This window comes from Eublepharis macularius, chromosome 7, assembly GCF_028583425.1.
Source record: "Eublepharis macularius isolate TG4126 chromosome 7, MPM_Emac_v1.0, whole genome shotgun sequence".
In the NCBI taxonomy this organism is placed as follows: domain Eukaryota; kingdom Metazoa; phylum Chordata; class Lepidosauria; order Squamata; family Eublepharidae; genus Eublepharis; species Eublepharis macularius.
In genome coordinates this window covers 7,025,322-7,041,108 of record NC_072796.1, presented here as the reverse complement: position 1 = coordinate 7,041,108, position 15,787 = coordinate 7,025,322, and the positions used below count along the sequence as shown (strand labels likewise).

At 47.8% G+C, this 15,787-nt stretch overlaps 1 protein-coding gene across 1 annotated transcript in view; it reads right to left on the bottom strand.

Annotated features, from left to right (window-relative positions):
• SLC24A3 (solute carrier family 24 member 3) overlaps positions 1–15,370 on the bottom strand; it is a 248,618-nt gene extending 233,248 nt beyond the window's left edge. Inside the window, exon 1 of the mRNA XM_054985808.1 lies at positions 15,135–15,370. Within this exon, the coding sequence (XP_054841783.1) occupies positions 15,135–15,291 (157 nt within the window). The 5' untranslated portion in view covers positions 15,292–15,370. The remainder of the gene's footprint in view (positions 1–15,134) is intronic.
• Positions 15,371–15,787: the final 417 nt, after the last annotated feature.

Genomic DNA, 15,787 nt, shown 5'->3' with positions numbered 1-15,787 from the left:
AGCACCTTTAAGACTAACCAATTTTATTGTAGCATAAGCTTTCGAGAATCAAGTTCTCTTCGTCAGATGCCTGATACAGATACTGTATCTTCTGTATTTGGCCAGTATCTGTATCAGGCATCTGACGAAGAGAACTTGATTCTCGAAAGCTTATGCTACAATAAACTTGGTTAGTCTTAAAGGTGCTACGGGACTCTTTTTGATTACACAAACCATGGAAATAGAAGGGAAAAAAATGTGAACAGTGAAATATAAGAAGCAGCAGAAGGACTGCAGAGCCCGAATGTATAAGAAGACTAACAGATTCACAATATCAGTAATTAGTGATAAAATTATCTTTCTAGCTATGCTATGCTAATTTAACACCTGTAGTATGAAAGAAACCCACAAGCCCATTAACTGCATATAATCAAGTATGCAAATAAATTCTAGATTCAGAGTTTCACCCTGGAACGTCCCTTTCGGGAATGCTCCGCAATACGCATCTCCCGAGCATAAAAAAACCCTACTCCTAACAAACCACAGGAGGAGGTTTGTGCGTGCTACAGGATCAGCGGACACTCCCCTTCTCCTATCCCCCCCCACCCTCCCCCAAATGCTGAGCACTTTTGAAGCAGAATATTTTACGAAACAGTTTTAATTTCGCACTGGTGGAAACTGCCTATTCAAAGAAAACCAAGCGAAACGTCTCGTTGGTTTGGATCCAACCAGTTTTCCCACTGGTTAAAAACAGAAGGACGGGTTCCCTTTGACCACAAGAAAGTTATGCTGCAAATCATGGGACCCGCATGGATAAGAGCTGTGTGAGACAGAGTCTTTCCACACGAGACGTCTGATGCATGATGAACACATGCCAGGAGATTCAATGGTAGCCGGGAAGGGTAGTTTAAAAAGGCAAGAGCTGGCAGCAGGGCAAAGGCTTTGCTATACACTAAAGCTATGTGAAGGGGCTGTGAAATGCCGGAAGGGAAACGTCAGCCTATTCTCCAGATCCAAGCCCGGCTTTGGAAGGCAGCTCCAGCCCATTTCCATTCCTCGCTGTCCTCTGGTTGGGATCCAACACAGTTTTAGACTGGAGAAGTGAAATTGACAGAGCCTTGGGGAGGTGAAGATGAAATTAACCAACCCTTTGAGGAGCGATCTCTGCCAGCTGTCTTTTTAAACTACGTTTCCCAGCTAACGTTGCATCTCCCTACACTTGACGAACACATGCCGAGGTGTCTCATGTACAGAGACTCAGAGGCTAGAGTAAAGAGAGGATTTAAGTGAGATTGGTTAGGAAATCTGGCTGCATCAAACCCACTGAATTTTTTTTAAAATCCCTGTTACTTTTTGCTTTTTTACTCTTACGATTTCCATATTCACCCCTTTGATATCCATCATTTCCAATAAGTAGTCTGTGGAAGCAGACAGAGCTGTCCCCTTGGCAAGTGAAATAGGCTGAGAAACAATGACTTTTCCAAGACCTTCCACTGAGCTTTAGGACTCAGGACTGGAACACAGATTTCGATGGTCAAAATCTACTTGCTATACAACACTGCCTCTCACATCCAGAGTCACCTGTTGTTCCAACATCAAGCCCTGCTGAAGTTTGTGACTCCTAGCTGATAGCCTTGGCCTCCAAAGACATGGTTCTTCTGATGATAGGGCATACAATTTGTGGTACTTGTGCACTAGTCAACTAACACTGAATGCAAATAAAATAAAACTAGAGCATCACCACAATACAGCTTTGTTTTTGATTCCCTGGAGAACATCACTGCAGAGTATGGGGAAAGGACTGAATACACCTGCCTGCTCACATTTCTCTCTCTTTGTGGGGGTAAGAAAAGGAAATAAAACACAGCAAAGGTGCAACATGAACAATGGCTGGCTATTCAGACATCAAAGATTCCAACCGACGGCTCTTATCTCTGACAATAACTGAGATTTTAAAAGCTCTGCTATGAAAAATCAGAACCAGTCAAGACAAAAGGCAACAGAGTGCAGAAACCAGATTTTAGAAACATGGGTTTTGACAAGTGCCAAGAGTAGTGGCAAGCACAACCTGGAAGCCATGTGTTTATGAGCCTTTTGGTGAAGGAGTGGACAGTATACAGCACAGACAGAAAACTGGGAGAGAAGATAAGCTTCTTGGGAGACAGTCTAAAAACTCAAGATGAGATCAATAAACAAGAGACTTAAACAGTGGGCAAACAATGAGAGCAAGTGCAATTTTAACAGTGAGTTTAAATCTCCAAGGAGCCACAAGGAGCTTTGGCCAGTGAGCCACAACTTCTTGTCCTAACCTGTCTTAGAGCGTTGTCAGGAGGTGAAAATGGGAATTCATTCTCAAGTTCCTTAGAAGGGTGGCATATAAATGTCTTAGATAAGATAGAAATCAGCAAGACATAAGCAACACATAAGACAGGGACAAGAGCTCTTCCAAGATCCAGGAATAGTAAAGCGTCCAGTAGCATCTTTAAGACTAACCAACTTTATTGTAGCATAAGCTTTTGAGAACCACAGCTCTCTTCGTCAGATACATCTGACGAAGAGAGCTGGGGTTCTCGAAAGCTTATGCTACAATAAAGTTGGTTAGTCTTAAAGCTACTACTGGACTCTTTACTATTTTGTGACTACAGACTAACACAGCTAACTCCTCTGGATCAAAGATCCAGGAATTAGACCAGATGCCAACAACACAATGTAATAGTTTGGGGAGGGGAGAGCACAGACCACGTCCACTGGAGCATCATTTCCAGACTCAGGAAGTAACGGGACCAAACTATTCAGAACTAGCAAGGAAGTGGGGGAAAATTTATCAAGATGGGGCAAATTTAGTCTCCAGGAAAAGAGGTTAAGGAAAACAATGTTGACACATTTTAAGTATTTGTAAAAGATTGTGATAAAGCGGGTGCTACAGACTTCAGGTGGAGAAAATAGTAGACCAACCAAGGCTTCAAATTACCAGATCTCAGTAAGGAGATTTCCTCTCATCCTTACCCATGTCAGGGCTTGACAAATCCCAGGTGCCAAGGCGCTTATAGAATCTTCATTGTGGCGCCTCGCATTTTCCGCAGTCATTTATTAAAAGTGCCTCTTGGTGATTCTCAGTAGAAGTACAAAGCTTACTTAAGTGAGAAAGAGAGGTTGGCTTTTTGTTGTGACGACAACCAAGGTTACCCCTTTTTATTTATGCACTACGCTTTTTGTTATAGCTTTTAAAAAAGTCGTAAGAAACAGGGTAGAGTAAAGGATTAAATTTGTCGAGGCCTGGATTATGTACTTCAAGCCATCAGAAAGACAGCATTGTGGCAAACCGAAGTAGCTGGTATCTCAGCATAGCAGTATGGTTCTTGTGAACGAGCCAGTGTTTCTCATGTTTTTAAGGCTAAAGATCCTAGAACTTGGCTCTCCGTTCTTATCCAACGCCATCATTAGAAAAGGGAAGACAGCAAGACATCTCCAGCCCCTCTTCAAACTACACACAAGGAAGCAAAGCTGCAGCTCTTCTCAGTTAAAGCTGGGGACAAACACAATAACAACCATAAAGAGAATCTTCTGCTATAGGGTCCAAGCTATAGGTTCCAAGCTGGAGGGGAGGGGGTTTACACATGCCTGAAGATTCCATCTGTTTCTGGAAACGTACAGCCCCTTTGCAAGTGTTCCACACACCCTGCAATTTGAAAATGACCGGAGTAAGCAAGTTCACAGGGCTTATCTTGATCTTAAATGCACAGAGTTAGAAGAACTGTTTTCACATCCGTTTATCTAAAATAACAGAAGCATTATTGCATAACAGCTTTCAACAGTGGACACAAAGGAGACAAAGCATCCAGCAGTGAGCGAGTGCATAATGCAAACCACTCCCGGAGCACAATGTACAGTAAACACCCCCCTGCAAATGGGTTTTTTGAGTCCCCTTGATAAAGGTCTTGGGGCCGCACGTTTCAAAAAGACCACCTTGGTGAGGCTCTGCTGCAAAGTCGCAACTGATGCAGAAGAGATCACTCATTATTGCAGTGTGTGACTTGCCCGAGAAAATGACTTGGGCAGAAAATGTGTTTATTGGGTTCTCCCTGCCTCTGGGAAATATTTTCCACTTCAGATTACTGCTTCCTTAGTGTGTATGCAGATATTTAGGGCATTTCTAAGCTGCCTTTCTCCAAATGCAAGAGTCAATAGAATGAACACAATCACCTTTAAAACCCCACAAATACTTTACAGTAACAGCCAAGTACAAACACATTAAGCCATTGTGATGTAACAGAGCGTCAGACTCCGATCTGGAAGGAGGAGGTTCAAATTCCCACTCTACCATGGGAATTTGTTGGAAGTTCTTGGGCACGTCGCACATGCTCAGCCTAATCTACCTCACAGATATATTGTCGAAGTTTTTCACGGCCGGAGAACGATGGTTGTTGTGGATTTTCCGGGCTGTATCGCCGTGGTCTTGGCATTGTAGTTCCTGACGTTTCGCCAGCAGCTGTGACTGGCATCTTCAGAGGTGTGCTACAATGCCAAGACCACGGCGATATAGCCCGGAAAATCCACAACAACCAACCTCACAGAGTTGTTGTGAAGCTAAAATGGGGGAGAGGAGGAGAAGGAAAGCTGCTTTGGGGAGAAAGGTGGGTGTAACCCCCAGAGTCCCGAGAGCCAGGTTCAAATTCTACAGCAATGTTCACAACTTCAAAATGTAAATCCCATTCATTCAAATATAACAGAATGCAACTGTGAAAAACGTTCCCAAAGCTATCAATAGTGGTCCCCTAACCAGTGTCCCCAGAGCAGAGTCCTATTCACAATCCACTTTGAGAGGGCACAGATAGCGCTGTGAGTTCGTCCAGAGGCTACGCCTGGAACAGAGTAGGCCTCCTGGCAACAGCAGGACTTCTTCTCTTGGAGATGCCAGACGAATCCTCAAGCTTGTTCATGGCCCCAGGAGCAGTTCCCCCTTCCTCCTGGCAAGATAAAGTGTGGCAGCTCTGTACTTAGGGCTGCCAGGTCCCGATACCCTCTCAGTGGGAGGGGGAGGGGCCTGACACTTACCTCATGCCAGCAGCGTACCCCTCCCAAACCGCCCCCAAACAAAGTGCAGGAGGACTCCCATGGCGGGCGCAACGATGTCACTTCCAGAAGTAATGTCATCGTGCCCATTGGGAGTGTGCGTATCTGTGCTCCTGGGGTGCCTGCTGGTGATGGGCAGCCTCCAGGGGCTTGCCACCTCCCACCAATCGCTGGCAGATCAGCCAGCAGGCACTTGGGAACCCTGTCTGTACCGGGAGTTGACCTCAAGCACTCAATGAAAAGTTCAGCAGTCAGCAAATCCTGCTCTTTGCTCTTCCCAGCTTCTTCAGCTCTTTCTAGCCACAGCTGGTCTCTTCGGTGCCTCTCCTTTCTTGGTCCTTTCATCTAGCCCAGTCCTGCTTTATACTACCTCTCAAATTATGGTGGCCCTTTCAAACGCATTTCCCATAAGCCTTTGCTAAACATGCAAATTAACACAAGCCTATGTACACATCAGCTATCTGTTAGTCTGGTCTGGCCTCTATCTAAGTATCTGTAGTCTGCTCATCAGACCAAGGCCCCAACCCCCTTTTTTTTTAGTATGGGCTTACAGGGGTATAAATGAAGTAAATGAATAAATAAGATTATTAAAGCCAGTATTAAAATTCTAAGCAAATTGCCTTCTAACAAGCCCAGCCTTACACAATTTCCTAAACTCAACTAAGTAGGAGCCCTCTAGGGATCCCCTCCCCCAGTGCGGGTGGGGGAATCCCTAGGGTTGCCAGCTCCTGGTTGGGAAATTCTTGGAGATTTGGGGGTGGAGCCTGGAGGGGGCATGCTTTGGAGAGGGGAGGGACCTCAGCTGGGTATAATGCCATAAAGTCCACTTTCCAAGGCAGCCATTTTCTCCACAAGAAATGATTTCTGTCGCCTGGAGATCAGTTGTAATTCTGAGAGATCTCCAGCCACCACCTGGAGGTTGGCAACCTCCCTGTTCCCACCCACCCCTTGCTGCCGCTTATCTGGCCGGCGGCTGGTGCAATGTCACTGATGTCATCGTGCCGCCCTGAGAGTGCTCCCCCACTTCACAGCAGGCTGATTTGGGCCCAAATCGGGCCGCCGTGAAGAGCGCATGCCCACACTCCCCAGCCTAGTGCGATGATGTCACTTCCCGGAAGTGACATCATCACACTGGTGACTCATTCACAGAGCATCAGGAAGGTAAGCGCTGGGTCCCCACCCTCCCCCAGGAGGGTAAGGAGGCCTGGCAACCTTAAGCCCTCCTGACAAGCCCACAAGCAGCGGCCAAGAAACATCAAGGAGGGGGGGTTCCGAGGGTGGGAGCTGCCGGCCTTTGAGCACAGGGGTCCCAGGCTACGCAGGGCTTTACAAGCAAGGATCTCTTTCTGTGGGCAGCCTTTTAAGGAACCCTCACTTTCCACTGCGATATTAGTGACACTTTTTATTATCCTCTAGCGTCTACATTTTCATCTTGGAGACTGCCATTCCCATCTTCTTCTTCCCAAAAGGCCAACATTCAGCCTGATACCAGCTCCGCCCAGCACCACTTTTGCTCGTTATCTCTGCCTGGTCTTGTACCCCAGATGTCAACAAGGGCTTTAAAAGGGCAGGACCTGAAACAGGTTGCCAATTCCCGACTGAGAACTCCCTGGAGATTTGAGGATGGAGCTGGGGAAAGGAAGGGATCTCAGTAGGGTGTAATTCGTAGAGTCCACCTTCCAAAGCAGCCATTTTCTCCAGGGGAACGGATCTCCGTGGCCAGGAAATCAGTTGTAATTCCAGGAGCTCTCCAGGCCGCACCTGGAGGCTGGCAACCCTATCTGAAACATCTTTTCTCCCACAACCCCTTTCGAACATCCAACTAGATGAAGAATTTTGTTATTTTGGTTCAAGGGTTCCCACCGGTTTTGGCCCATCGACACTGTTAGAATTCCAACACACGGAGGGGGGCGCAACCACAAAATGCCTACCACAGGAGGCAGAGCCACCCTCACAGAGCAAATCCAAGTGTGGGAGGAAAGACATACCTGGACCCACCAGGGGCCAAGAAAGGTGTTGGGGACATCATGGCGCCCATGGGCTTCATGTTGCAGACCCCGGCTCTAGTTGGGCCTAATCGGAGGTATTTCATGCATCTCCGGTGCGGATTGTGTTCTGTCTGCATCAGAAGCCCAGCAGCCAGGCACACTCCAGTTTTTGCCATTTTAGGAAGATGAGTGATGGGCTGTAGTCAGGGCTTTTTTTCAGGGGGAACGCGGTGGAATGGAGTTCCGGAACCCCTTGAAAATGGTCACATGGCTGGTGGCCCCGCCCCCTGATCTCCAGGCAGAGGGGAGTTGAGATTGCTGAGCGGCGCGGAGGGCAATCTCAACTCCCCTCTGTCTGGAGATCAGGGGGCGGGGCCACCAGCCATGTGACCATTTTCTCCGAGGGCAACCCACTGAGTTCCACCAACTCTTTTCCCAGAAAAAAAGGCCTGGTTTTAAGTAATATTTATATTTCTTGTGATAATGGTTTTATTGTTTGGTGTTTATGTTTGGCTTATGTGTTTTACTTAGTCTTATTCACTTGACTGTGATGGCCTTTGGCCATATGCAATAAATAAATATTCCGATTCTGATCAGGCTAGTCTGGTCTACTAGGCTGCTACTTCCCAATAAATATGTAAATAAAATAGTGGGCGTCATGGGAGGGTTCTCTTTGCTTGTGTTTTGGAAAGACTAATTTCTCTCGTTACGACAAAGTATTTAAAAGTGGGCACAAGTGTTCTTATAAAATGCCCCTGATGAGGCCTTAGAAATTTTTGCATGGCAGAGCTTTGTGGTCTGGTTGCTGTTGGCAACACACTCTGATGTTTGCTGAGGAGGAGAGATGGCTACGGGATAGCCATTGGTGCTACTCTGTTATGCTCCTTCCCAGGGCTTTTTTTCTGGGAAAAGAGGTGATGGAACTCAGTGGGTTGCCCTCGGAGAAAATGGTCACATGGCTGGTGGCCCCGCCCCCTGATCTCCAGACAGAGGGGAGTTGAGATTGCTGAGCGGCGCGGAGGGCAATCTCAACTCTCCTCTGTCTGGAGATCAGGGGGCGGGGCCACCAGCCATGTGACCATTTTCTCCGAGGGCAACCCACTGAGTTCCACCACTTCTTCTCCCAGAAAAAAAGCCCTGGCTGTAGTCATTCAGCTTAGAGATACAAAGACAAGGCATGAGACTCCAGCATTTGGCACAGGGGCACTTTTACAACTTAAACATTATAATACAAGAGAAGACCTTTAGAAACCAGGACTGAGCAAAGACCGGCCGCAGACGTTTTTCAAAAACTACCAAAAGCCGTAGCAGAGAGGATCAGAGAAGAAAACGTGCATGGCCTGCATCAAAAGTGTTGCCTGCCTCTGTTTCATATCTAAAGCTTCCCTTGACATCAGATGGGAAAACTGTCAGCAGCCAGCGTAAAGAACACCCACTTTTGGGAGCAGAGACACCGTTGCCCCACACAGTCCCCGGAAGATCTGTGGATGTTCTTCTTTGCTTCCTGAGCTAGAAAATGCTCTGTAGCCCTCCCCAGAGACTGCTGCAATTCAGTGGTGTTCAAGTAAGTAACCGAAAGGGAAAATACCTGAATACCAAATGATCTGTGGGTATTTATAGCCATAATTTATCTCTGTCTTTTTTACCTAGAGAATCTTCCATCAGGTTGAAAGGAACGGGGACGTTCTGAAGGCAGAAAGAAAGAAAGAAAGAAAGAAAGAAAGAAAGAAAGAAAGAAAGAAAGAAAGAAAGAAAGAAAGAAAGAAAGAAAGAAAGAAAGCTAAGTTCTTTTAAATCAAATTGATTCCAATATGAGAAGTAAGAATATGCTCAAATCTCTCCAAATGAATTCAGTGAAGTTTAGAAATGCCTGAATCACATATTTGAAATGGAAAGAACGTTTCTGAACATATTTTGACACACAAAAAAGGATTTCAGAAGTAGTGATCCACATAAATTCATGAATATCATTTCTGTGTGTCTACACTACCTCTGCGTCCGTAAAGTTCCATTTCCCTAAAACATTTCCTCAAACCCGCACATGCGACTCACTTGCAATATTTATACATACACTCAGGGCTTTTTTTCTGGGAAAAGAGGTGGTGGAACTCAGTGGTGGAACTCAGGACCGCAAACGATGTCACTTTTGGTCAGCTGGAACAAGGAGGGAGTTTTTTAAAGTTTAAATTGCCCTTGGCCAAAATGGTCACATGGTCGGTGGCCCCGCCCCTGATCTCCAGACAGAGGGGAGTTTAGATTGCCCTCCATGCCAGCGAGATCAGGGGGCGGGGCCACCGACCATGTGACCATTTTGAAGAGGTGCTGGAACTCCGTTCCACCGTGTTCCCACTGAAAAAAAGCCCTGCATACACTACTCACACAAGCCATTTACATACCACTCTCATACATGTCCATTCATCACCAGCATCTTCAACTAAAGGGTTTAATCAGTAGGTGGTATATGAAAACCTGCACCAGAGACCATGGAAAGCCACTGCCAGTCAGAGAAAACAATCCTGATCAAGCTGGACTGATGGTCTGATTTCAACTCTTCTGGTTACCTATTCTAAACTTCTGAGAATTTGGAATTTTCATAAATATTCCATAACACTTCACTAACAGAGCGAACAGCTAGAAACTGCTTATTTCAATCAGCTAGGAGATCTCACTGCTAATAACAACAGAGGGGAGCGTTAATTTATGTATTCTTTAAATTGTCAGGTCCTGGCTGCTCCAGTTGCTTGCTGCCTAACCGACCTCACAAGGTTGTTGCAAGGATAAAATGTAATACAGCAGAACAATGTAAACTGTTTTGGGTCTCCAATAGGGAGAAAGGTGTGGAACAAACCAAGTAAATGCAAAACAATCCAACATTGATGCTTTAAAATTGCCATCAAAACTCTTACAAAATGGCCTTCTAAACAAGCCAGCCTTAGTTCCAAAACTCAACCAAGTAGGAGCCCACTAACTAACTCACAATGCTCCCTCAGTGACCTTGGCCCAGTTGCACAATCTCTGCCTAACTCACCTCACAGGGCTGTTGTGATGATAAAGTAGAGAAGGGGGAAAATGTTGTAAGCCACTTTAGAAGGGGAGAAAAGTGGGGCATATATGAAGTAAGTAAGTTCATAAATAAAACTATGCTGGGTCACATTATTGTTAGGGCAGTTCTCATGATTTAAAGGATTTACATTTGGAACATGTATAATCCGAGACACCTTAATTATTAAGACTCCAAAAATAGAACATTTATAAATCTGTCTTTTGAAATGGGTGACAGAGAAGGAATGACATCAACATCTGTAATTACCTGGTTTCAGGGCTTTTTTTCTGGGAGAAGAGGTGGTGGAACTCAGTGGGTTGCCCTCAGAGAAAATGGTCACATGGCTGGTGGCCCCGCCCCTTGATCTCCAGACAGAGGGGAGTTTTGATTGCCCTCTGCGCTGCTAGCGGCACAGCGGGCAATCTCAACTCCCCTCTGTCTGGAGATCAGGGGGCGGGGCCACCAGCCATGTGACCATTTTCAAGAGGTGCCGGAACTCCGTTCCACCGCGTTCCAGCTGAAAAAAAGCCCTGCCTGGTTTGAAGAGGAATTGGTACTGTTTGTACTGCTCATCTGCAATGGGAAACTGGTAGTATCATTTGGGCTAAAGAAATTGCTTGCTCCCCACGGAACACGAGTCGAAACTCTCACCAACTCTTGTGATTCATGAGCTGTAACTAGAAACTTTATGGAGGCAGTGCAAGAGTTCTTATGAGGAAGCATTTAATTACTTTTTGTTTTGTTTTTAAATTTTTAATTCTGCTTGTTATACAGTTGCAAAAGAAGAACAAAAAAGAAAGACTCTTATGGGGTATTTTTTTCACTTTCTAGAACAACACGATAGTGCAACTAGAACATCACTGCATAGCAAGAAAAACAGAACTAGTGTTTTAAAATAGCTTCCTCAGAAGAAGTATTGACTAGGCTGCATTATTAATACGTATGTGCTGACCTTTCTCTGTGAGAACACTACTCGAAGGGAAAGGTAAACTTTATTCCAAGAATTATCCCAGAAAACTGGGAGTATACGTTGAGTTAATGCTGGGGTGAACTTACCACTGCTGAATTCAGAATCAGTTCCGTATGAATTTAGAGGCAAGTTCACCCTCACATTAACTCAAAATATACTCCAAAATAGTTTAAACACTTTCAAGCAAGGGAAAGAAAATGTGGCATACACATGACCCATGGAAGTGAATTTTAGGTTAAACAGAGGAAGGTAAATGGTAAGATACTGCCTATTAAAATAGAAATCTGAGATTTGACACACACATTCTAAAACACCTGATACCTAGAGTGATTCTGCACATGTTGGATAATGCACGTCCAATCCTCCTTATAGATCATTTGGAATGAATTTTTTTATGTGCAGAACAAATAATCCACCTCAAACGATTGATAAAGTGCATTGAAAGTGCATTATCCAACGTGTGCGGAATCAGCCCTACAAAAGACTGGGAGATATCGGCATGTTCCTCCCATGAAACATCAACTAAAGTATTACTGCTAAATCGTGTACATGCAGTTTAAAGAGGAATTGGTACTGTTTGTACTGAACTTCAGTATAAGAGGGAAGAAGCTGGGGATCCACAGGGAATTATGGTAGGAGAGGATAAATTATATGGAAATCTCCCACCTGCAGCCCCAAATCTCAATATCCAGGATTCTCTAAAGTCTCAGGCTCAGGTAGAACAATGTTCAATCTCTCTCAACTGCTCTTATTTTTCCATGCCTCCTGGAGAACGCTCAGTCCTCATATTTTTTTCCTCCTAGTCCACTGATTATGTAAAAGGGCCTTCTACTGGTCATGCATAGCCTGACTTCCTTCTTTCAAATTATGACTGATGTATCGAACATCTAAACACATCAATCTGCCTTATACCAAAGTCCACCGCGGTCAGGATTGTCTTCTGGGAGCAGCATTTCAAGTGCTGCTGAAACGCTTCAGCTGCTGCTGTTTCACATCACCTGCTGCCTGGCTCTTTTCACTGGGGATGCCAGGATCGGGACCTTCCACATGCAAAACAGAGGCTCCACCAATGAGCCATGGCTCCTTCCCTCCCGTAGCCAGCGCTGCAGCTCATATCCAGGGCTTTTTTTCAGCTGGAACGCGGTGGAATGGAGTTCCGGCACCTCTTGAAAATGGTCACATGGCCGGTGGCCCCACCCCCTGATCTCCAGACAGAGGGGAGTTTAGATGCCCTCTGCGCCACCGGCGCAGAGGGCAATCTCAACTCCCCTCTGTCTGGCGATCAGGGGGCGGGGCCACCGGCCATGTGACCATTTTCACCAAGGGCGATTTAAACTTTAAAAAACTCCCCTCTTGTTGCAGCTGACCCAAAGTGATGTCATTGTGTGGTCCTGAGTTCCACCACCTCTTTTCCCAGAAAAAAAGCCCTGCTCATATCAAACCATACATGGGATAGGATGTGTGGCTCTGATAGTTTGCTTGCCTCTTCACACATTCTGGTACCACTTTGGTATTTAGAGGAGAGAGCCCTTCCAACAGCATTCAGGAATAGGCACGTTCTATCTACTTTTCTAGTATGTACATAAATCAATAACAAGTTCACAGAGTGTTCCGTTATATTACTCTGCAGTTGTGGTTTGCACGGTTGTACATTTAGTTTTACTCTTTCAAACGTTAAACGCAAATCCATGCCAGAATTTGCCTGCATTTCTTGTTCTATACGCTTTGTGGCTGCGCCTAGAAAGAAGACGAATTAAGACTGAAACTAATCAGGTCATCAAATTGCTACCCTGAAGCTATTCTCGTTTCTAAAAAGGAAAAATCCTCTAGCATATTCTCAGAACCGCTCCACTGTATTTCGCTGCAGCAGAGATATGAAAACTGTGTCACACAGTTCACTTTCCCAAAGCCAAGCAATTCATTATCTCCATACAAAAATCTGGAACAGTGCACTGGGCTGTGTGACTCAATGGCTCCGACTGTATGAAGAAAGACAATAGGTAAATTCAAAGAGATTTTCCTTTGTGTGAAAGGTGGGTGATGCATTGTATAAAGGCTTTCCATTCATGAAGTCCAACGGCATACAGGGGATTACAAAAGAAATCTAATGAATGGCTCTTCCATTGGAGTTATACAGTGGTAACTAAACCTAACTCAGTGATACTCGCAACTCCTGAAAATGCTTACACAAAGCTTCTAAGCAAGCTTGCATTCTCCCGTGCTGCTGCCTGAAACTGGCTGGCAGTTGCATCACATAGAAAAGAGAAATGTGGCTCAAACTGAAGCCAGCCAACAGAGGGGGACTGAAATGTGACAGCGGGCATGGAGTACGGCTAAGAGCTCTACCAACCAGGCTGCCCTGGTCTGAGTCTCACCTCTGCCATCAGTTCCCTGGGTGGCCCTTCCTTGGCCAGCCAACTCTCCCTCAGGCCTCTGATATGCAATGTGGAGATAATAATACTGTCCTTGATTACAAGGCGGTTGTTAGAATTACAACAATGGGACCTGTTAAATAAATGCATTGAATATGATTACAAGGTGGCCCCAAGCCTCATAACTAAAAGCCAGACTCTCATCTGATTTTTTTCCCCCATCTTAGCTGATGAGCTTGTTGGCTGGTCTATTCTATTTGCATAAAATCTCCATATGCCTTAAACCAAGCAAATGATTTCAATGGGACTTGCTCCCAAGAGAGTCGGCAAAGTGACAGCTCGCTGGAAGGCGCCCACTTGGGATGCTGAGCCAGGCCGATCACCTTTCTCCTCCCCAGCACTGCCAGGCCTCCAAGAGGTGAAGCACATTTCAGCAACGCCACCTGAACTCTCCCTCTCAGCACCCAAGTAGAAGCCAACAGGCAGTGGGGCAGATGCCAGTTTAGGTGACGGGACAGAAAGCAGCACAGAAGGGCGCTTGGACTCCGCAAAGGCCAGACCTTGGCAATCTAGTTGGCCTTTCAGGTACTACTGGCCGGATGCAATTCATCAAGGGTACCTTTAACATAATTTGAAAGGTCCCTTGTCTACTAACCAATTCAATAATCCATTCACAATAGTAGGAACATTGACCGAGGTGCTTGCTGAAATGGGGGCACGTGTCTGCAGGCCCCAGTTCAAGCCAGACTAGGGGGCACTGAAAAGCACAGAAACCACGGGAGTCCCGGTACAGGTACGGGGCAACCAGGACTTTTTTCTACACCATTATTTATTTGGTAAGGTTGATTAATTAGTAGTAGTATTATTCAAGATGGGTAGCCGTGTTAGTCTATCTGCAGCAGTAGAAAAGAGCTAGAGTCCAGTAGCAACTACGAGACTAACAAAATTTAGGGTAGGGTATGGGCTTTCATGAGTCACAGCTCACTTCTTAAGATTTGTGGTAGGGCATGAGCTTTCATAAGATACAGCTCAATTCTTAAGATACCCTAGAATGTGAGTCCGCCTGTCCTTATACCTTGGAGAGTGAAGTAATGTGAGATGGGCTCACATTCTAGCAGTATCTGAAGAAGTGAGCTGTGATTCACTAAGGTTGATACACTACCCCAAATTTTGTGTCTCATGGGTGCTTTTGAACTCTTGCACTTTTCTACTACTACTACAACTACAATAATAGTAACAATAACAACAACAATAGCTGTGCTTATATACAGCTGTACTAGACAGAAGTCAGGAAGGCTCAAACATGCGGGAAGGAAGGTCAGCTGCGGCCACGGCAGGACCTGCCCCGCAGGGGGAGCGCCGAAGGGCACCGAAGGGCCCGATCCCCGGGCAGCCCCGCAGGGCGACGCAACGGGAGCTGCGCCAAGCGCGCCCCGTCCGGTCTCTCCTGCACCGCGCGGCTCGGGGCTGCCCCGCTCGGCCCCGCTCCCTTCTCCGCGCAGCACCAGCGCACAGCCCCGCGGGCGGCCGGGAGCGCGCAGGGACCGGCAGGGCAGGGAGCCGCCAGCAGGACAGCCCCGCTCCTTCCAGTCGCGCCTCCGGGGTCCAGCGGGGGGCGTCGTTTCTGCTGTCCGCGTCGCGTCCCTTCCCCGCCGCCCTCCTCGCCGCGCGGGTCCCGGCGAGCCCCTTGCCCGGCCCCTTGGACTCACCGGCGGTGGCGGTGGCGTCGGCGCGGCCCGCCCGCTGGCCCGCCCGGGCGCAGGCGAGCAGCCAGAGCAGCAGCAGCGAGGCCAGGGCGCACAGCTGGCCCAGCAGCCGCTCCTTCCTCCGCCGGCCCGCCCGGCCCCTGCTCGGCGCGGGCAGCATCGCCACGGACGGCCGCAGCGCCCGCAAGCAGCCGCCCGGCGCCAGCCCCCCGGGCCAGACGAGCGCAGCGCCGCGCAGCCCCGGCCGTCCGCGCCGGCCTCTCGGGCAGCTCCTCACGCCGCGCCGCCGAGCCGCGCCGCCGCCGCTGTTGCTGCCTGGAGAGCGGGCAGGGCGCGAGGCGGCGCGGCGGGGGCGAGGCGCTGCGCCATGGGCTGGGCTGGGCTCCCGCTCGCTCCGCCGCGGCGCCTCGGGCTCGGCGCTCCAGCCCGCCCGGCACTGGCCAGCCCCGCCGCCCCGCAGCCCAGCGCGCTCGGCTCCGGCTCGGCTCCGCCTCCAGCCACCCACCCACCGCCGCGGCTGCACGGGCTGCCCCCCGCCTCCCGCCCGCGGAGGGGACCGGGGGCGGCGGAGCCTGGCAGGGCTCCCTTGGACAGCCCCTCCACCCCGCCCCGCCCCGCCGCGGCCGCCGCGGATTCACACGTGCATGCGGCAGAAT